The 21,570-nt window shown below is 47.3% G+C and overlaps 1 protein-coding gene across 2 annotated transcripts in view; it reads left to right on the top strand.

Moving 5' to 3' along the window:
• The window catches only part of Fkbp5 (FKBP prolyl isomerase 5), an 83,797-nt gene extending 64,261 nt beyond the window's left edge, over positions 1 to 19,536 (top strand). For both annotated transcript variants that reach the window (XM_027389041.2, XM_027389040.2), the window contains exons 6-11: positions 341 to 497; positions 5,572 to 5,662; positions 9,131 to 9,214; positions 13,677 to 13,862; positions 16,961 to 17,200; positions 18,020 to 19,536. In XM_027389041.2, the coding sequence (XP_027244842.1) occupies positions 341 to 497; positions 5,572 to 5,662; positions 9,131 to 9,214; positions 13,677 to 13,862; positions 16,961 to 17,200; positions 18,020 to 18,124 (863 nt within the window). In that variant the 3' untranslated portion in view covers positions 18,125 to 19,536. The remainder of the gene's footprint in view (positions 1 to 340; positions 498 to 5,571; positions 5,663 to 9,130; positions 9,215 to 13,676; positions 13,863 to 16,960; positions 17,201 to 18,019) is intronic.
• The last annotated feature ends 2,034 nt before the right edge of the window (positions 19,537 to 21,570 follow it).

The raw sequence follows: 21,570 nt of genomic DNA, 5'->3' as shown, positions 1-21,570 counted from the left end.
TTATTATTGGTTTATTTATTTCACCCAAGCATCTGAACCCAAGATACTGTTACAAATGGTTAAGCCATCGTTGTATATTGTCAGGACTAGATGCGTGGCATTCTCCTTATTGTGTGTTTAAATAAGCCAGTATATCCTGACCTTGTGTCACAGGTAAGAAAACTAGTATTCATTTAACCTAAAACAGAAAAATATTCTTGTTCTTAAACTTTCACACTGGGTGGGCAAAGCTTCTAGAAGACACTGTGTGTGTCTTGTGGACAGAGCTGCACTGTTGGCCGCTCACTTGACAGGCAGTGCTGAGGGGTGGCTTGTGACTGTTCTGTCTCCTCACCCTCAGTCCACCTGGAAGGCTGCTGTGGTGGAAGGATGTTTGATTGCAGAGATGTGGTGTTCATTGTTGGTGAAGGAGAAGACCACGACATTCCCATTGGAATTGACAAAGCCCTGGAGAAAATGCAGAGGGAAGAGCAGTGTGTTTTATATCTTGGACCACGGTAAGAAGCGCCCGTTTCCGTATGCAGTGTAGCTGTCTGAAGACCTACTCTCTCACTCGGTGCTTTTGCTATCACAGTGAGGTCATTGCATTGAGTCAGGTGGTAGTCGGGAAGTTTGTGAGCGGTTGGCTCAGCTCAAGTATGTTTAAGAATAGGGCAAATAAGCCTTGTTTTTGATTTGTTCCTATGCCATGGTGCCACATCAGCAAAGATTGGCTGGTCCTCTTTTCTGTCCTCTGAGTTCAGCAGGAGAGTGCTGAGAGCTGAAGTAGGGCATGATTTACTACCCCTTGAATGCATGCCACATTCTTATATGGAGTCCCCGAAGGAAGAAAAAACCAGCTTGTTCTTCCTGGATCTAAAGACAGCGGAGATGACTCATTTTTGCCTAAATCTTTCCCGTCATAAGGATAGCCATTAGCACTTCCAAGCTTAGAACTATCCGGCACTGACAGTCTCTTGTGAAAACATGTTTTGTATTATTTTTGGTCTAAAATTGTACCATAAATTCAACTCTTCTATCTTGAGAAATGGGCCCTGAGAGAATCCAGGGATGCCTGCATGCAAGAGCATCTCCTTGGCCAGAGTGGCCTCACGGGCTCACAGATTGCAACTGGCAGATCTGAGTTCTGAGACTCTTCGGCCTGCCCTCACCCCTCAGGGGTCCCTGACAAAACGCCAGTGCTTGTCTATAATCCTGTTCCTCAGTAGTTTTAGCCATGCCCACACTTCCTTGAAAGTTCTTCTAGAATGCTCTGTCCTGATCCTAAAGCCATTACGAGGCCCCTTTGTCTGCTGCCTTTCTCTCAACCCTGTTCAGTGCTGCAGTCCTGCTTCAGGGTTTCAGTTTGCAATGGGCTGTAGTTCACTCTACCCTACTTTTTGACTGAAAACTTTTTTTCTCTTTGCAGACTTGCAGAGCAGGTACTTCATAGCCTACAGTCTCCAATCTTTTTTTTTTTTTTTTTTTTTGAGATATCTTCTCACTTTGTAGCTCTGGTTGCCCCAAAACTCAACTGTGTAGACCAGGCTGACCTCAAACTCTGCCTGCCTCTGGCTCCCATGTGCTGGGATTAAAGTTTACTAATCACTTCTAATCTAACATTCCAAAATTACAGGAGCTCCACACTCAGGTGGCGGCTGTCTCAGATATGCTTTCACAGTTGAGCCCTTAAGGATAAGTTCTGTAAAGTGTAACCATTCAGGGACACATGACCCAGATCTGTAAGTCTTAACCCAGCTGGTAAGATAGCAAAGCAAATCAAACTGCTTTCTGTTCATTAGTGTAGCTAGTTCTCGAAGGGTGAGCCGTCAGTCATTCATGGTTGAGCCCTGTCCTCTGCAGTCTATCTATCAGTGGTGGCACCTGGGCAGGTGACCTGACTGCCCTGAGCCTTTCAAGACTTTAGAGACCTGAGTGGAGTCATCAAGCAAAGCGCTTAGCAGACCAAAGCCCTCCCTGCCTAGCTCTTAGCTTTTCACAACGGCTTTCATTCATTTTACCCTTGGACCACAAGAAAATAGAAATCTCTGCAGAGCAAATGCTAGAGTTTTCAAATCTTTTCAGGCATAAAAACCATCAAGTTCTCATAAGTTTTGGTGTATAAAGGTTTTTTTCCTGCTCCCCTGGGGGGCAAATGTCCAGGGTATTTTGTTGGTATATTCTGCAAAGTACATTCTGTGCAGTGCTGTCTACACTGTCTTCATGTGCCTGTGTAGTCGTGTACATGTATGTAGAGCATGCCTATGCACCAAGTATGATTGTATGCATGAACGAATTATCCTGTCCTATTCAAATGAAATACTGATCTAATTAGTACTCTTCTGTATTTCACCTTCCTACACACACACACACTCACACACCTCTTCTTTGACATCTGTAGACTCCTTGACAGGGTGTTCTCATAAGAAATTAACAAAGCATCCAAAGTTTTCTCTCTCACTGGGACCGTGTCTTTTCTTCGCAGTGTTCTTTAAAACACTGCAGTGGTAGTCCTCTCTTGGAGGCCTTCCCACCCCAGGAGTTTTTTCTCACTTTTCTTAAGTCTGTTTGCTCTGCTCAAGTAGGTAATTAAATGCTATCTCTCTCTTTTGTTTCAGGTTAAGTATTGGTAATTTTAACCTTCTTCTCTTTCCTTCTTTTTATTTTGCACTTGTTCTCTAACCACCCCAAACAAACCCCGGCTGTAGGAGTGCTCGCTCTGATGATGAGCTGGCAATGTGGGTCACAGCATTAGTGTCCTCAGGACAGGAGGGTCTGAACTTGGTCCTGGCTTTCTGCTGTCTCTGTGACTTCTCAGGAAACACCGTCTCTGGCGTTAGTGTCTGTGTCTGTCAGGAGCCGCTGGTGAGAGTCCATTGAAGTGCTGCTGTGCACTGCGAGGCCGCTGACCCCCTTTGTGTGTCGGCCCTAAAGGCAGCTGTGGCTCGGGGCACTGACTCTGGACTCCATTCCTGGTGTCTCATCTTTCAGTCAGGTCCTACTTTGCCCAGTCTGAGCCAGTGTAAGTTGGGCATCGTCTGTTCAACAGTCAGGCTAGCTGTTTGTGGAACAAACGGGTGTGCACCGGGGCTCCCAGGAACACACGTCCACTGGTCTTAACAGAATTACTGTTTTAACCAGGAGATATGGTACAAATAATGTCTTCAATCTTCTCTAATCCCACTGGTAATAGCCAGACTGCGTCTCCTCCAAACCAGTCCCCACATTTCTCATACCTCTCCCCACCCCGCCCCTTCCTGTCATGGAAGCTCCAGGGAGGGTCCCTCTTAGGCAGCCCTCACCACTATTGATGTTCGGGGCTAGGTAGTTCTTGGTTGTGGCAGAGGGGGATTGTCCTGTGTCATGAGGATGTATAGCGTTATTCCTGGACTCTCTACCTGCCAGCCAGTAACGACCCCACCCAGAAGATCTCTAGGCATTGCTGAATGTCCCCTGACAAAGAAGGGTTAAAATCAACCCAGTTAAGCACCACTGTTCCAAACCGAATGCCAGTTCATCTGTTGCACTTGTCCCTACTTAGCAAAACTGCCAATCATAATGTGCTCTAGGCAGCGGACTTAAGAAGTATTCAACCACCTGACACCTGCGTGCCTCCTTGGCAGCAGGTGAGGGACAGCTCTCACCCACACGCACACGCAGGAAAACAGGCACCATTTCCTAGAACTGGCCACTGGCAATTGTACCCTTTGCTTTATTGCTTTGCTGAAGATGCCCTTTGCCTGGTGTTAGAGCTGCCTGCCGCGCCCCGTTCTTTGCAGGCGTCTGTTTGCCTCTGCCAGCCACTCATTTTCCTGTGTAACAATGGAGGTGAGTGAGTAAGCAGGTTTTCCTGGAAAACACAAACAAGCACTAGAAGTAGCACGTGCAGCATGGTGTGTGCTCTCCCCCAGCCCCTTGGCTCCCAGAAGACCCCAGTGGGAGATTACTAGCTTGAGCCCAGTCTTGACGTCTTTCAAACCATGGCCTGCAAGTTTGGGCTGACTGATCTTTTTTTTTTTAAGATTTATTTATTATATATACAGTGTTCTGCCCACATGTATGCCTGCTGACTAGAAGAGGGCACTAGATCTCATAACGGATGGTTGTGAGCCGCCATATGGCTGTTGGGAATTGAACTCAGGACCTCTGGAAGAGCAGTCAGTCAGTGCTCTTAACCTCTGAGCCATCTCTCCAGCCCCTGACTGAACTTTTTATGCCATTTCACATTTTAAGGGTAGTTTGGCTCGTGGCAGATAAAAATGGTGTTCTGGTGAATCCTTGCTATTAGGCTGAACATTATTCTTTTTTTTTTTTTCTTTTTGGTTTTTTTGAGGTCGTCTATTTGTAGCCTTGGCTGTCCTAGAATTCACAGAGATCTGCCTGCCTCTGCCTCCCAAGTGCTGGGATTGTAGTCATGCCCCACCATGCCTGGCTGTGGGCAGTGTTCTAGGTGCTGGGAAACCCTAAAGCAGACAGACACATCTCCCTGGGGGTTCTGTTCTCAAAGGTGCACCCTTCCCATATACAATCCATTTGTTAAGATCTGAAGTAGTTCCCAGAGCTGTTTACAAACATTCGGTGTGACAGCATGCCCCTGTAAACCACCCTCCATAACCAGACCAGTCCCTCAAAGTGAAAAATTTACATCCCCTTGGGTTTTATTTTTGTCTTTTTTTTTTTTTTTTTTGGACAGGGTTTCTCAGGGTAGCTTTGTAGATCAGGCTAGCCTAAAACTCACAGAGATCCGCCTATCTCTGCCTCCCAAGTGCTGGGATTAAAGGTGTGCGCCACCAACGCCCGGCACTATTTTGTCTTTTTTTTAACTTAGTAAGTTTAGGCTAAAGGGAGTTTACTGCATCTTAGACAGGATAACTAAGGTGTAAAAGTTTGCATGCCTCTAAGTGGGCTGCTGGGCTGCTGGCTGTGGTGTGCCTTTTAACTCTTTAGGAGCTGTTTTCTTTGCCTATGTCCTGCCCCGTGGCTTATCTGATTGGAGGAAGTGCTGTCAGAAGGCAGCGATGCTTCGAGTGAGAAGCTCGTTCTAAAACAGAGTCCTTGGGAAACTCAGACATCAAGTAGGAGGGGACATGGTGGGGGAAAGGTTCCAGTGAGAGAGGAGGGGTTGGAGTAAAATGACAAATTGGTTCTATACAAGTGTGAAACTGCCAAAGATCAGCAACAAGCGGTAATAATAGTAACAAAAATGTTACAGTCATTAAAACAGAGCTATTGATTTCACCAATGAGCATAGTCCAGGGCTCTTAACGTCCTTTCTGCCATAAAGCTTCGAGGGAGAAATTCCTTATAGCAAAAAAGGAAAGAATTAAGTCTAAAATCACACAGAGGAAAAGACATCAATATTAAAAAGCATATCAAGCAGGCTCTCCCAGATAGGTAGTACAGAGGGGGGGGGAACAGATGCAGCCAAGTCTAAGAGAGCACAGCACTAAAGTGTGGGGTGTTTCTCCTTCAGTCTCTGCTGTGTCTCTGGTCTCTGATACACAGCAGGCTAATTCTGTGCCTCAGAACACCAAGAAGTGCCTGGAAGCACTCCAGTTCTTTTAAAGTCTTGTCTCTTACTCTCTATTTCAGATACGGTTTTGGAGAGGCAGGGAAGCCTAAATTTGGCATTGAACCCAATGCTGAGCTTATGTATGAAGTCACACTTAAGAGCTTCGAAAAGGTGAGGAAGTCCAGCTTCTCTAAAACTGTGGTGGATTTCTTCCCATGCCCTTCCCGTGCTGTGTGTTCGGTGGTTTAACTAAGTGCTGTTTGTTTCTGTGATTGCTTCTCTTTACCGTGATTCCTTCGAGCCCCACCCCACCCATTTCTGCTTAGAGCATGGGAAAGCTGACATAACACAGTGGATATATAAGAGGACCTGGTGTTATTTTGTTCCTGTGTGTCAGCCTTTTTTTTTTTTTTTTAACTTTTGGGTAGAATCCAAGACTTGTTCCCTTATTTGTTCCTAGGCTTGTTCTTTTTGTACTTTTTTTCCTGGGTTGAGGACAAAAAAGTTCACGTACTGCCAAGCTGCTCCTTGGGGGAGTTGGGGTGCAGCTTCCCAGTGCTGAACGGACTGTACGCTTCACAGGAGTCACACAGAGGCCTCTGCTGGGGCTCCAGGTTATGATCCCAAGGTCTCAGCCTCAGGCCAGCAGGCTGCGACTGACAAGAAAGAAACCTGCTACCCAGCTGTTTGTGCCCTCGTCCCAGAACAGAAGAGAGGGAATCTGCCATGGCCTCCTTGGACTGACTTCCAACCCATGGCTACCTCTGTAGGTTACAGCTGCCTCTACTGGGCAGACACACCGCATCCCTGTAAGCTAAGTAGGCAGTCTCCAAGTGACCAACATCCCACCCTTCCTTGAGCTCCTCAAGGACTGCCATTTTTATTAACCTTGTATTCCCATGCTGCCACAGCCCCCATTTCTATACACCAAGTTTCTCTAGAAATGTGCCCTTCCATCTTATACTAGGTTCCGAAAGGGGATCGACACCTTGTTGGCCTGTGCGTTTGGGAGAAGAAAGCAGTGTTCTCCTATTCCAGCATCATCCCCCAACACACGTGCTCTCATCATGCCATTGCTTTTTGGGGGTGACCTCTTTTGAAGGCCTCCAGGCTCAGTACTGGTCTCTTCGTGGGCTTTTATTACTAAGAGGGAGAAAAGCATCTTTAGCACATGATTGTCAAGGCCTTTAGCTTTGCTGTCCTTTTTATAGAGGTCCTGCTACCTTCCCTCCCTGCTTTCTGAAGAACCCAGCTCATGCTGCCACCACTCCACAAGTGTGTCTGTGCGCGTCACTGGGTGGACCTACAGGGGAGGGAGGCCTGTGACGTTTTGGGAACCATGTCAGAAGCCAGACATGGTGGTGTGCACTTAGAATCCCATTGCTCTAAAGGCTAAAGCAGAAGGATCACCTGTCTCAGGCCAGCCTGTGCTACCTAGCATGACCCTGTCACCACTGCCACCACTCCTGTGCAAAAAAAATAAAAAGAGAGCACTGGGTAACCATGAAGACATGTGTTCAGATCTCTAACACCCATGTGAAAAGCCGGACATGGAGGCATGTGCCAATGACCCCAAGACTGCCGCAGGCAGCAGGATCCCTGGGACTTGCTGGCCAGCCAGCCTGGCCAATCAGTTTGCTCCAACTTTAGTAAGACACCTGTCTCAAAAAGTTAAGTGAAGATCTGACAAGATGCCTTCATGGGTAAAAGCCACAAAACCCAACAACCTGAGTTTGTCTCTAAAACCCACGCAGGAGAGAACTGACTCTGCAGGGTTGTCCTCTGACACCCCCCCCCCACACACACACACACACACGTAATAATAAATAAAATCAGTGTAGTTTTAGAAAAGAGACAAAGGGCTGGAGAGATGGCTCCGAGGTTGAGAACATTGGCTGCTCTTCCAAAGGTCCTCAGTTCAATTCCCAGCAACCTCCTGTAATGGATACATGAAGACAGAACACTGTATACATGATAAATAAATCTAGGGAGAAGGAAGGAGACAAAGGAAATATATGTTGAAAAAATAAGTAAAAGTAGTTTTGTTTTTTTAAATAGGTGGGGAGTGATAGAGAAAGACACCTAAATTGACCTGTGGTCTTTACACAGGTTCATACACTAGCAATATTTGTTGTTCACATGGTATAATATGTATTTATTGGCTGTCCTGGAACTCGCTCTATAGACCAGGCTGGCCTCAAACTCATAGAGATCCTCCTACCTCTGCCTCCCAAGTGCTGGGATTAAAGGCGTGTGCCACCATTGCTCACCTGACTCCACTTGAATTAACTTTCTTTCTTCCTTTCTTGTATTTGAGATTTATTTTTATTTTCTGTGCATTAGTGTCTCTTCTGCCTGTGTGTCCATGAGAGAGGGTCAGCTCTCCTGGAGCTGGAGGTACAGACAGTTGTGAGCTGCCTTGTAGGTGCTGGGAATTGAACTCAGGTCCTCTGGAAGAGCAGCCAGTGCTCTTAGCTGCTGAGCCATCTCCAGCCCTCCACTTGAACTTTCTAATCCATATGTACTAAATAGAGCCAATCACTCCTATTGCATTTCCTGAAAGACTTTGGTTATTCTACTGGACTCTGTGATCTTAACTCCAGCAGTTATATGGATCTTTCTTTTTTTTTAAACCCATGGACTCAAGTACACAGAACAAGCACTGTCTCACTGAATGACAGCCCCAGAGCTGTTGCTTCTAGACCTGCATGGACAGTTGTGGAGAATAGGGTGCACATGATACAAGCTGCCCCAGGTGAGGGTGGAGTCATTTATGCTCAGCTCTGCAGTGATGTTTCCACATGAGCTCCCGTTTTCCTAGTCATATTTTGCTGAAAAGCCCCCAAGGAAAGGCATCATTGAGGTGTAATCCCAGCGCTTGGGAGGTGTTGGCAGGAGGGTCACAAGTTCAAGGTCATCCTTGTCTACATTGTAAGGTGGAGGCCAGCCTGGAAAAAAAAGAAAAGACATTGCCCAAGTGCACACCTGCAAGCTGATACTGGTAGAGACTATAATCCATCTGGTCGTGAGTGATGAGACAATGCCTGACCTGGAATTTAAAAAGTTCTCTGTGCATGTACAGCTTGGCCTGGACCATAAGTAATGATCCTGATTGAGAGCTGGAAAACAGACTTGGCAGAAGCAGAAGTGAGGAGGCCTCGGGAGGCCAGCTTTGTCGTTCTACAGTGCAGTCCTTCAGAGCGCTCGGCTCGGCTCGGCTCTGATGCTCTTGCTGTGCTTTGCCCATTCTCCTTGGACAGCTTTGCTTGGTCAGACCACAGCTTGGGAACCACGGCTCATGTTCTTAAAGTGGCACCTAGACCACTGGCCCGGTGGTGGCTCCGCAGCAGCACACGGTGCTGCCTGCCAGTGTCTTGTTTTTCGAGACAGGGTTTCTCTGTGGCTTTAGAGGCTGTCCTGGAACTAGCTCTTGTAGACCAGGCTGGACTCAAACTCACACAGATCCACCTGCCTCTGCCTCCCGAGTGCTGGGATTAAAGGCGTGCGCTACCACCACCCAGCCGCCTGCCGGTGTCTTGAGTTTGGGTATCTTCTAGAAGTAGCTGGTGTTTGATCTGTAGGCATCAAGTGGTGTGTGTCCTCCTGCTCATCTAACTAATGCCACAAATCTGTACACAGGCCAAAGAATCCTGGGAGATGGACACCAAAGAAAAACTGGAGCAGGCTGCCATTGTCAAAGAGAAGGGAACGGTGTACTTCAAGGTGTGTGAGTCCCTGTAAACCCTGTCCCTGCCCCACTGTTGCTCAGTGTCCATGTGCCGTGCTGGTAACCCTCAGTTTCCACGCTTTCCTGCTGTCCTCAGTGTAAGGATCTGTGAGAAGAGCGCGCTAGTGTGAAGGCAGTAACTCAGGCACCTCACCTTTATGCCATGAGCAGACCTCACCTGGCCTGCTCACCTGCATCCGTACCACTCAAGGCCTGATGGTGCATCCCGGTTGGTCCATCGTTAGTGTGCAGTGGGTGTGAAGAGAAAGGATGGAGAGAGGTTGTGATAGTCAGAGTTCACAGGAGTGGGCTCCACGCTTCCTCCCACTCCTCAAGTTCACTAGGACCTGTGACAGGAAACAACATGCAGAGTCTTCAAACCACGCTGGGTGACCCCCTCCCCCTGCATTACTGCACTGCACTTGTTTTCATGTAAGCACAACCCAAGAAGGCCCTGGTTGTTCTCATTATGGTTTCCACTTGAAATAGGAATTACTGGGGCTGGAGAGATGGCTCAACAGTAAGAGCACTAACTAACTGCTCTTCCAGAGGTCCTGAGTTCAACTCCCACAACCACATGGCGGCTCACAGCCATGTATAATGGAATCTGGTGCCCTCTTCTGGCCTGCAGGCATACATGGAGGCAGAATCCTGTATACGTAATAAATAAATCTTTAATAAAAAATAAGAAATATGAATTACCTTTGCACTCTAAATTGGAACAGCAGTTTTCACAGCCAGTATCCTCAAAATAGATCTTTAATATTTGATAAGTTTGGGGGATTGTTGTTGTCGTTTAAGACAGGATTTCTCTGTGTAGCCCTGGCTGTCCTGGAACTTGCTCTGCAGACGAGGCTGTCCTGGAACTCATGAGATCCACCTGCCTCTGCCTCCAAGGTGCTGGGATTCAAGGAGTCTACCACCACTGCCCACCTTGTTTGATAAGTTTTATCTAGAAATACATCACTGCTGCTGTAACTGAACAACAAAATAAAGATGCCACTAATGGTGCTGGCTGGGTACCAGGAAAACTCTGGAGACTGGCATGGATGACTCAGCATCCAGGGATGCTCAGCACAGCGCATTTAAGAACCTGGTGGGGAGAGGGCACTGAACCTTGCACTGGCCATGGTGATACTACTTACAGCTGCCCTACATGACAGCTGCTTCCCCAGAGCCCTCTCCGTGGGACCTAGGAGCCAGTGCTTTATCCCATAGATTCTAATCCCAGGTGCAAGAAAGGAGATTTCAGAGTGCCATACAGCTTGTTGCCAGCCCACTCCCAAATGTGTATCTCTGCACACCAAGTGAAGACTTAGTGTTGAGAATTCAAAAATGGATGTGTTCTCCTGGGCTAGGTGATGCTGTTGGAAGCAGCTGATTCAGTTCCCTGCCTTGTAGTAAAGAGGTTGAAGCCTGCAGCCAGCTGTGGTGGTACACGTCTTTAATCCCAGCGCTCCAGAAGCAGAGACAAATGGATCTCTGTGAGTTCAAGGACAGGTCTGCATAGCAAATTCCAACCAATCGGGGCTACATAGTGAGACACACACACCCCCCCCCTCTCTCTCTCTCTCTCTCACACACACACACACACACACACACACACACACACACACACACACACACGTGTTCTTGGATTTTTTTTCTTGTAACTGCAGTCTTGAGAAAGGGGGTGTGGAGGGAGAGAAAGAGCTATCCATTGGTTTATTTACTTGTTAAAGAAGATTCTTTTTTGTTTGTTTGGTTTTTTTTGTTTTTTGGTGGTTTGTTTTCATGACTCTGTGAAGCACAGGTCTGAGTCAGGTCTTCATGGGCCCCTTTCTGTCACATGGCACTGCCGCCTCTACCACCTTATCTGCAGGTGGGAACCAAGTGGGATAACTGGCAGAGACAGTAAAGACCACTGGGCTTTTTGTTTAGCGGGAGGCAGTTCATCTGTTCTCCATTTGAGACCAGTGTTGGGTCATGGGACCATCTCAGTGATTGTGCACTGCATATGGTGTGGATGAGTTTTGTTTATTGTAAGTGATACTAGGTAGTCATTTTTTAAAGTACTTTTTTAAAAGATTTTATTTATTTATTATGTATACAACATTCTGCTTCCATGTCTATCTGCACACAGAAGAGGGCACCAGATCTCGTTATAGATGGTTGTGAGCCACCGTGTGGTTGCTGGGAATTGAACTCAGGACCTCTGGAAGAGCAGTCAGTGCTCTTAACCTCTGAGCCATCTCTCCAGCCCTGTGGGCAGTCATTTTAAAGCACGTCTTCACTGTGGGCGAAATCTAGAGATTTTAATAATATACATCCATTTGTTTATTCTAACAGTTGCTAAAATAAAAAAGAATAAAGTATGAATCAGAATACAGACAGATATGAGCTCTCAGTTGGGAAATCTGGAAAATTCGACCTTTGGTTTTCATGTGATTCAGATCCCTTACTGGTGTTTCTTGGGAGCATTACAGTGATGATACGTATATTTCAACATGTTTTGAATCTTCCTAAAATTACCAATCTGGATAAAATCTGGATCATCAGTCACACATATGGAACATATTATTCTTAACATGTAATTTGATAGACAAGATCTTTCTGTTAGGGGAAAATTAATGAAAGGTTCAAAACCAGTGACCTAAGACTTACCCCAGACCGTCTCTGGACATTTTGTACCATTGACGTCCTAGAGGCACCCTTCCTAATTATAGGTGAAGGTCACAGTGGTGATGCTAGCTGGAGCTGTGGGTTTTGGAAGTGTTGGTAGGCTGCCTCCTGTACGAGTTCCCTTTTCAATGCTCAGGACAGCTTTCGTTCTGCCTGCCTGCCTGCCTGCCTGCCTGCCTGCTGCTCTCAGCAGTCCATCTTCCCAGGGTGTCTGACTTGACATGTGCCGCACCCAGCATGCAGAAGTGTGGGTGACTGCAGAGATGGGCCGCACTGCTGACCTGTATTTCAAAACATCTGCACATTTTATTGACCTGCAAGCTTGGTTAACAGCTGTGGGCAAAGCAGGACTGAGTTGTGCTATTTAGACTGGTGTTGAAACTTCCTTTCAACCTCTGAACACTCATGAGAAGAGAAGCAGGAAATGACTAACCTCGTCTAGTTCTGCAAGTCATTGTTAAGCATAGGTGGCCTGTGAAGGCTGGGGACTCCCTGCTGTGTGCAGGTGTCTTGCGCCCCCTAGTGCTCCATGAGAAGGAAGTGTGTCTGAGGCTGGCTGGTTGTGCCTGGGGGCCAGGACTCACTGCTATGAGTACAGGCAGTCCTCCTGCCGGTCTCAGCAGTGTGCAGTGTGTAAACATTGGGTTTCGTATCCTGCAGTGTGCTGCCCTCTGCCATCTGATAGAACGTGTCCTCTGTACTCAGGCTTGTACTTGCCTGCTGCAGAGAAGAGTCCTAACCTGATTCCCAACGGCCACTCCACAACATGAAGTTGCGTTATTACAGCAGTGAGCACGTGGTCTCCACCGCAGTTTCTTATTCATTCAGTAGCGTACACATTAGTAAGCAGGGCCAGGGGGTGTGCTGGCCCATGTCTGTGATTCCACTTACTCTGGAACAGCGGGTCTCACCTGTTGGTTGACCCCTAGCAGGTCACAGCATTAGGAAAATTGAGAACCACTGCTCTGGAAACTGAGGCAGGAGGACCACAAGTTTTAGGCCGGCCTTGACAACTTAGCAAGGTCCTATCTGTCTGAAATAAAAATGAGGGTTTGGCGGTATAATGGGTACAGTGCTTATAGTATACATGCGGCCCTGGGTTCAGTCCTTAGTACTGCAGAGGGGGTGGAATAGGGCAAATAAGAGTAGACCAGCTTTCTCACACATTGATTTTGCTGTTCAAGCTTGCTTATACTGTACACAGTATAAGCTGTATGCTGTACTCTGGCCCACTGCTTACTCTTAGAAGTACAATGAAGCCAGGATGCAGCCACACCGGTGCACAGACACCACCAGGACGCAGCCATGCTGCTGCAGCTTTGCCTGTGTTGGCTGGTGCTACTCTCACACTACTCATGAGAGCCGAGGACTTGCAGTCTGCTTCAGAGAGCCCAGGCTTGCTGTCTGGTGACTACGTTACCATATTGCAGTATTTACTATGCAATGCTGAATGCCAGGAGAAGAGAGAAAAGTCACCCCCGCCTTCCATAAGCCATACGGCTTGCCATCCTTTGAAAGACTGTTGAATATTGGCTTCAAATGGTGTAACCACCTGCTGCCAGGCTGGAATAATGCCAAGAAACAGCATGCCGTGTGTCAGCCTGCTACACACACAGGCTACCTCACAGACCAGCAGAGCTTCCACAGGGGAGCTGAGGCCGTATAATTCAAGGACACAGAGCGGGTTGTCATGCAAGCCTGTTCCATGTGAGGACCCAGCCAAGGCAGGCCATGCTCGCGCTGTGTTACATCCTTTCCTGAGCACAATACGAGTCATCACTGGCCTTTTTCTCCCAGGGAGGCAAGTACATGCAGGCTGTGATTCAGTACGGGAAGATTGTGTCCTGGCTGGAGATGGAGTACGGCCTATCAGACAAGGAGTCAAAAGCCTCTGAATCCTTCCTGCTGGCGGCCTTCCTAAACCTGGCCATGTGCTACCTGAAGCTCAGAGAGTACACCAAAGCTGTGGAGTGCTGCGACAAGGTGGGTGGCCCCGTGATGTGCACTTGGGTGGTCCGCACCCCACCCTCTGTCCCTGGGGAGCTTCTGTTGCCCTCAGGCAGTGTCCTCTATGCTCGGCATGAGCTGGGACACCCAGAGGATTGGGCTAGACATGGACTATTTCTATCTAGCATTTTACATATAATTTTTCATAGAATTGATGACAGTTTTCACCTGTGGTCTTACACTGGTTTTGAGCATCATAGTAGAGAAAGAACTCTGGGAGTTCCACTTTTTGTTTTGTTTTGTTTGTTTTGTTTGCCCTGCTGGGGATTGTGCCTTGTGCACACTGGACAAATACTCTACCACTAAGCCATATCCCCAGCCCTTGGGTTCCTGTTTAATGGAGCAAATTTAGTCTGAGTTTCTTAGGTCTTCAGCCACTGAAAACACAAATGTAATTTAAGGGGCGGTGGAGCATCTCAGCAGCCCTCACAGTTTTGCATTTGTGCTCTGATCCATTGCTACGAGTGGCAGCGGTTTGCCGTGAGTACCGCCTTGACAGTTTTCTATTCTAGTTAATATGGAACAGTATATGTTACAGCATAAGTAAAAACTACCATTGAGTGAGTGTATCTTACAGGTGGGCCTGAAGACAGTTATAACAGTTATAACTGTCCTGTTGCCATGAAGAGACACCATGGCCAAGACAACTCTTATGAAAGAAAGCTTTTTGTTTGTTTGTTTTTCATTACACAGGGTTTCTCTGTGTAACAGCCCTGGCTGTCCTGGAACTCACTCTGTAAACCACACTGGCTGCCAACTCAGAGATCCACCTGCCTCTGTCTCCGGGTGCTGGGACTAAAGTTGTGTACCACCACCGCCTGACAATTTTGTGCTTTTTTTTAAATACAGAGATGTTACAAAGCTGCTCAGAATTCAAGCATACAAGAAATTCCAGCCATAGAATTTCCATCAGCTTTGTCTCTCAAAGCCATTTTTTTAAAGATACACTTTACGTTTTTTAAATATTTGTACATGCATGCTATCTGTGTGTGGGAATGTGCTTGTGTGCACACAGGTGCTCCTGGGGGCCAGGAGAGAGATCTGATCCCTGGAGCTTGGGTCACAGGCCTTATTCTTCCCCAGCCCTCCTGCTCCATTCTGTAAACATTCATTATGTGCAGATAGGTGCTGTGTAGACGCCATGGTGCACATATGGGCAACTTGAGGAGTTCTTCCACCGTCCAGGTCCTGAGGATCCAACGCAGTAGTAAGCCTGGCCTAACCCACAGGAAGGGAACACCCAGTAGATGGGAAATAGGAGGATCAGGAAGGTGTGTTAACTGCTGGCGTCCCTCAAAGTTGTGAGCTCCGGGTTCAGGGAGAGACCTTGCCTCAAAAGGAGTAAGGGAGAAAGTAATAGAAGAAGATACTTGTCCTTTGGCCTCTGTGTGTGTGTGTGTGTGTGTGTGTGTGTGTGTGTACGTACACAGATGAATGTACATCCATACACTTATGCATAATACATACAAAAAAATGAACTTAAAGCTGACTAGAGAAAGATCTGGACATAATTCCCTTCCCTGTCGGATGACTGCACTCACTGCTCTCCCTCATCAGGGTTAGGATTAAAAGACTCGTTGTAAGATCAGATGTGTGAAGGTGTGGTGGTTTTACTTTAATTCGTCCTCACTGCAAGATCTTCAGAGTTTGCTTTTGTTATTAGAAGGTTCAGAGTAATTTTAAAAGTTAGAAGAGAATGTGATGCATTCAGTGTTTCTCGTCGCATGTTTTTGGGGTGTTTGCACAGGATAAATTCCTACAAGTGCCAGAGATAGGAGCACTTAAAGTTTTAGGTGGGTAAAGTGCCTGTCACACAAGCGTGAGGCCCTGAGTTTGATCCTTGGCACCCGCATAAAAGCTGTGCATGGGGGCTAGAGAGTGGCTCAGTGGCTAAGGCACCTGCTGCTCTTCCAGAGGACCCAGGCCCCATTACCAGCACTCACATGGTGGCTCACAGCTCTCTGTAACTCCAGTTCCAGGGGATCCTAATACCCTGTTCTGCCTTCCACTGGTGTAGAGTCAGTGCTCATACATACATACATACATACATGCAGGCAAAATACATGTACCAAAAAAAATCATAATAATTCCAGACCACCCATGCTTGTTATCCCAGTGTTGGTGGAGCAGATCTCCAGGGCTCACTGGCCAGCCACCCTAGCCTATCAGCATTCTCAGTTCCTGAAGACTGACATCTGGCCTGCATATGCATGAACATACATATGAGTTAGGGTAGGGCTCTTTGTCTGACACTTAGTTCAAAGGGTTCAGTCCATGTCTGGCTGACAGTATTGCTGTGGGCAGAAATGGAAGCAGAAGGGCATGGCAGAGAAGAGTCGCTTGCTTTTATAGAAGCCAGGACACAGAGACCCAGGGACAAGGCGTACCTTTCAAAAGCACACCTTTAATCCCAGCATTCAGGAAGCAAGGCCAGGTGGAGCTCCATGAATCTGAGGCCAGCCTGGTCTATATACTGAGTTCCAGGACAGCCAGAGCTACATAGTGAGACCCTGTCTCAAAACGAAACAAAACAAAACAAAAACTTCACACCCCTTTGACCTTCCTCTAGTCAGTCCAGTGGTTCTCAACCTTCCCAATGCTACAACCCTTTAATACAGTTCCTCATGTTGTGGTAACCACCAGTCGTAAAAATATTTCATTGCTATTTCATAACTTTGCTACAGTTATGAATTGTAAATATCTGATATTCAGGATAGCCGATATGTGACCCCTGCAGGGGGGGGCGGTGATCCCCTGGTTGGGAACCAATGCTCTAATCCCTTACAACCCTGTTCAGTACAGTCTCACTGATAAAGGGTCCTCAGGGCCAGTCAGACCTCCCAACACCATCTAGGGATCCGGCTTCAACACATGCACTTTGGGGAGGCATTTTCTATTAAAACACTTGATTATCTTGTCATCCCTGTACACACGCATGCTTCTTTGGGGTGTAATTGCATCTCTCACCTGTCACCCTTGAACTGCACACTATTTCCTGAAGCTCTTCTTCACTGCCCTCAAGTGAGAAGACTTACAGCCATCCCTCCTAAACTGTGGGCGTCTCTCTGTTCTAGGCCCTCGGACTGGACAGCGCCAATGAGAAAGGCTTGTACAGAAGGGGTGAAGCCCAGCTGCTTATGAACGAGTTTGAGTCCGCCAAAGGTGACTTTGAGAAAGTGTTGGCGGTTAACCCTCAGAATAAGGCCGCGAGACTGCAGATCTCCATGTGCCAGAAGAAAGCCAAGGAGCACAATGAGCGAGACCGCAGGGTGTACGCCAATATGTTCACCAAGTTCGCGGAGCGGGATGCAAAGGTGCGCGTGCGCAGCCCCGACCCCAGGCAGATGAGGAGCTGAGCTAACCCAGCGGAGGGGACAAGGCTGGGTTGCCAGCCTAAGAGAAACAAGGCTAAGGAAGAGACTTGGGTGTGGCCAGAGGCTGCTGAGGATGCACAGGTTTGGTAGGGCTCCAGCTGAGGCCCTGCTTGTCCACAAAGAGGTGGGGAGGCTAACTCCTGAGACATAGAAGACTGTAGACCAGGCTAGCTTCATCTCAGAGATCCTCCTGCCTCTGCCTCAGGAGTTCAGGGATTTCAGGCATCTGTCACCAAACCAAGTTAGCTTGTTATTTAAAATATTAATAAATTCAGCGTGCCTTTAATCCTAGCACTTGGGAGGCAAAGGCAAATGGATCCCTGTGAGTTGGAGGCCAACCTAGTCTACAGTGTGTGTTCCAGGACAGCTATCAGTATTTTTTTTTCCCAAGTAATACTTCCTGGGTAAGATATCCAGCTTGGCTTGGAAACGGGTGTCACTGCAGCCCCACACAGTGCTCTTTACTGTACACTGCCATCTGTTTGAATGCCAAGCTGGCAGTAGGTGTACCTGAAGACAGGTCAGCTTCTTGCCCTACAGACATTCTCTGCTCCCAAGTCTGTCCCTGAGCCCCAGCTTCCACCACCACAAGCCTTAATGATTCAACAGCCACCTCAGATAGCAAGCTCTTCTGTTGCATGCCACCACCCCCACTTACCAACTGTGCGTCCCAAATACTAGCAGACACATTTATTGTAGACTGGATTAAACCATCTTAGGAGGACAGAGGCTAATTTCACCTCCTCCTTTAACCCCCAGGAAGCAGCCAGCAAAGCAATGAGCAAGAAGACTGTAGAAGGAGAGGCCTGTAAAAGATCCGAGAGGCAGGCCATGGAAGAAGGAAAGGCTGAAGGCCATGTATGACGCCACGCCAAGGAGGGAAGAGAGTCCTAATGAACTCGGCCCTCCTTGCTGGGCTCACACCCAACTCAGGACTGAACAGTGTCTAGTGTAAGGTTTGTTACAGTCTCTGGGATTCTGGAAGCAAATGGCAAAACCAATAGCTTCCCAAAATAACCACCCTGCTGCTGCCCAGGGGTGGGGGTGGGGGTAGGGGGACACGCCGGGGAACAGAACAGAAAAGCCCATTGGTGTGCAGAGACCAAGCCAGCAGCTCAAGTCCAGCTCATTTCAGTGTCCTACACAGCATCCCTTGATGGTCCCAAGGCCCCGGCTGCCTCAGGGCTCTCCATCTGCGCTTCAGTAGCCCCGCAGGAACCATCTCTGCTTTCCTGTTGGGAGGCAGGGCAGGGGTGGAAGATCTGACTCCAGTGCTGAGAACACAAGCCCAAAATGAGGGGTCCCCAGGTCCACAGCAGAGTCTCAGAGGTCACTTGCCTGCCTGTCCAGCGGCTTCCCAGGTTCCCTTCTCAGACTCTTGTGAGTGTAACTTTCCGTCACACCCAGAGAGTCTGTTATTACTCCAACACCCTCATCAGGTGGTGGTAGGTGGGAGTTTCCGGGTTAGCTTTCCCTAATTAGAGTGAACTCATTGAGTGGCTTGTTTCCCGCTGTCCCCCGCTTTAAAGTATGTTAGCTCTCAGTGCTGCTGCTCAGCCTCCTGTTTCCTTTCCCTGACTCGCTGTGAAGAACTGAGGCTTGCTCTTGTCCTAGACCTGGAGTGGACTAACGTCCACATCCAACTAAGATTGACGCAGCTACTCTTTTTTTTTTTTTTTTTTTAATTGTTTGTAAGCATATATAGCGCTTTATGGAAGAAACTTCACACTCCTCTACCATGCAAAAACATTTTTCACTTTTTACTTTTTAGCTTTGGTTTTGAAAGGCAAAATCTGTGAGGTTTGAAGCAGGCAGTTCCTCTTAGAGTGAGGGTACCTGGAGGTTTGATGGGCAGATGCTGTCCCTCTGTACCCCAGCCTCTTCGTTCTGGTGTCCTATAAAGGTTGCTGGCTTCCCATGCAGGTCCATCAAGCCAGAGTCTCCAGGTCTGGGCATGGGATCAGGGCAAGCCTTAAGTAGCCATGTAGTTGGATTTTAGTCCTGCGGGAAGTGTACAGGATTGAGTGCTACTTGCTTCTCCACAGCCTATGAACCCTGGAAACCTCACTCTTGTAGCCCTAGGGATACTGGTGGTTGCATTTAGATGAGTTTGTTTTTATGTTTGTTTTAATAAAACAGTCTCATTGTTAAGTTAGGACTTTAAAACCTACAAATCAAGTTGTTTTCAAGCTGTTCCAGTTTTATTCTACATGCAACGGATGGAGTTCAGCTTTGAGGAATTTCGTTTACTGGTGACTAAAACCTCTTAGATTTCACACTTTCCACTTCTGCCTCTTTTCATGAATAATGTTTTCAGCCCTGATCTCGCCTAGGAAGCACAAAGAGCAGGAGCTGACTGTTCTTATCTAACTCTGATGTCTGTAGTTCTGTTGACTGCAGCGCAGAAACAGGACATAGCTAAGACTTGAGCCTAGCAAGTTAGCCCATTGGCTTTTTACAGGAGACCTCTTTTTCAGAAAATTGGGTGACCTTCACCAGCTGTCTCCCAAGTGTGCACCATGGGCCAAGGAGACTGGTGCCAGGAGAAGGTGTGCAAGGTTTCCAGCCAAAAGTGGCGAGGTACCCAGCACCACTAGGCTTGATGCGTTATTGTATTCAATAATTTCAAATAATTCATATGGAAATCAGAAGATGTCTTCAAAGCACCTTTAGACTGGGTAGAATGATGGGTGACCAGATGATACACTTAAATTTTGGTTTTTAAAAAATCATTTAGAAGCTGGAGGTAGTGGGTGTATTTCCTTTAATTCCAGCACTCAGGAGGCAGAGGCAGGTGGATCTCTGTGAGTTCCAGACCAGCCTGGTCTACAAGAGCTAGTTCTAGGCCAACCTGGTCTACACAGTGAGTTCCACAACAGCCAGGCCTATATAGTGAGACCCTGTCTCAAAACAATACAAAAAAAAAAAAATCATTTAGATGCATTTTGTGTTCCTTAAATAAATTTTTTAAAAAGTGGTTTTTCATTGTTCTTACGTTGTTTTTTGATTTTTAAATTTTCCTTACTTTATCTGTGTGTGTTTGAGTGTATGTGTATCTAGGTGACCTTGGAGACCAGAAGAGGACTTTGGATCCCCTAGAAGTGGAGTTACAGGGAGTTGTGAATTTCATGTGGGTCCTGAGACCTGAACCTAAGTCCTCTGCAGATCAGTAAATACTCTTTACCTGCCGAACCTGTGTGTTCACTACGCACACATACACCATGTGCAGGTAGTGGCCAAGGAAGATAGAAGAGGGCATCAGATGCCCTGGAACCAAAGTTATAGATGGCTGTGAGCCACCATGCAGGTGCTAGGAACTGAACCCAAGACCTCTGCAAGAGCTGCCAGTGCTCTTAACTTCTCAACCATCTCTCCAGCCCTGATAAATAGCCTAAAAAGAAAAATGTTTTGGTCTACAGCCATCGTTCTGTAGACAATAGATCTCCACTGAATCTCAGAACCTCAACATATTGGACCTTGTGTTAGTCACTGTCTATCGCTGGGACAAGATAACCATGACCAAGGCAACTATATAAGAAAGGGATTATTTGGGGCTTTCAGTTTTAGAGACTCAAGAGTCTACACTGCAACCCCAGAGAACCTAGGTAACAAAGAGGACTCCAAGAAAGACAGACATGGATCTGCCTAGGAAGGGGAAAAGACAAGATTTCCTGAGTAAATTGGGAGTGTGGGGGGGCAAGGAGGACACCTTTAATCCCAACACTCGGGAGGCAGATGCAGGTGGATCTCTAAGTTCGAGACCAGCCTGGTCTACAGAGCTAGTTCCAGGACAGCCAGGGCTACACAGAGAAACCCTGTTCTCAAAGCCCCCCTGATGGGGGAAGTGCTTCTGTGTATGTGTTTGTCTTACTAGATGATAAATAAAGTACTGTTTGGCCAATGAGGCAGCAAGTTAGGCGGGACTAGGAGTCAAGGAGGATTCTGGGAAATGTAGTAAAGAAGTGGTGATCCACTCAGGAAGTGACATGGTAGGGAGACTCATATAAACAAGGGCAAGAAGGAAGTGAGCCCCTTCTCTCTTCCTCCAGAGTCACTATGTGATCCCAGTATGAGGCATCCTAGATAAGTCTTATAAAATATATAGATTTATGACAATTAAGACTGTGCTAACAGATGGGAAATCCTAGTCATTGGCCATGCAGCATTTGTACCTAATATAAGTCTCTGTGTATTATTTGGGGCCCTAACTCGGTGGGCAGAACTCGGGCAGCTGGCAGAAAGAGCCCACGTGGCTGTAGGGCTCGGGTGGCATTTGGCGAAAAGATTTATTTTAACCCCCCCCCAAAAAA

The sequence above is a fragment of the Cricetulus griseus genome (assembly GCF_003668045.3).
Source record: "Cricetulus griseus strain 17A/GY chromosome 1 unlocalized genomic scaffold, alternate assembly CriGri-PICRH-1.0 chr1_0, whole genome shotgun sequence".
In the NCBI taxonomy this organism is placed as follows: domain Eukaryota; kingdom Metazoa; phylum Chordata; class Mammalia; order Rodentia; family Cricetidae; genus Cricetulus; species Cricetulus griseus.
Note: the sequence above shows the minus strand (reverse complement) of the source record. Positions and strands in the feature narration are given on the sequence as shown.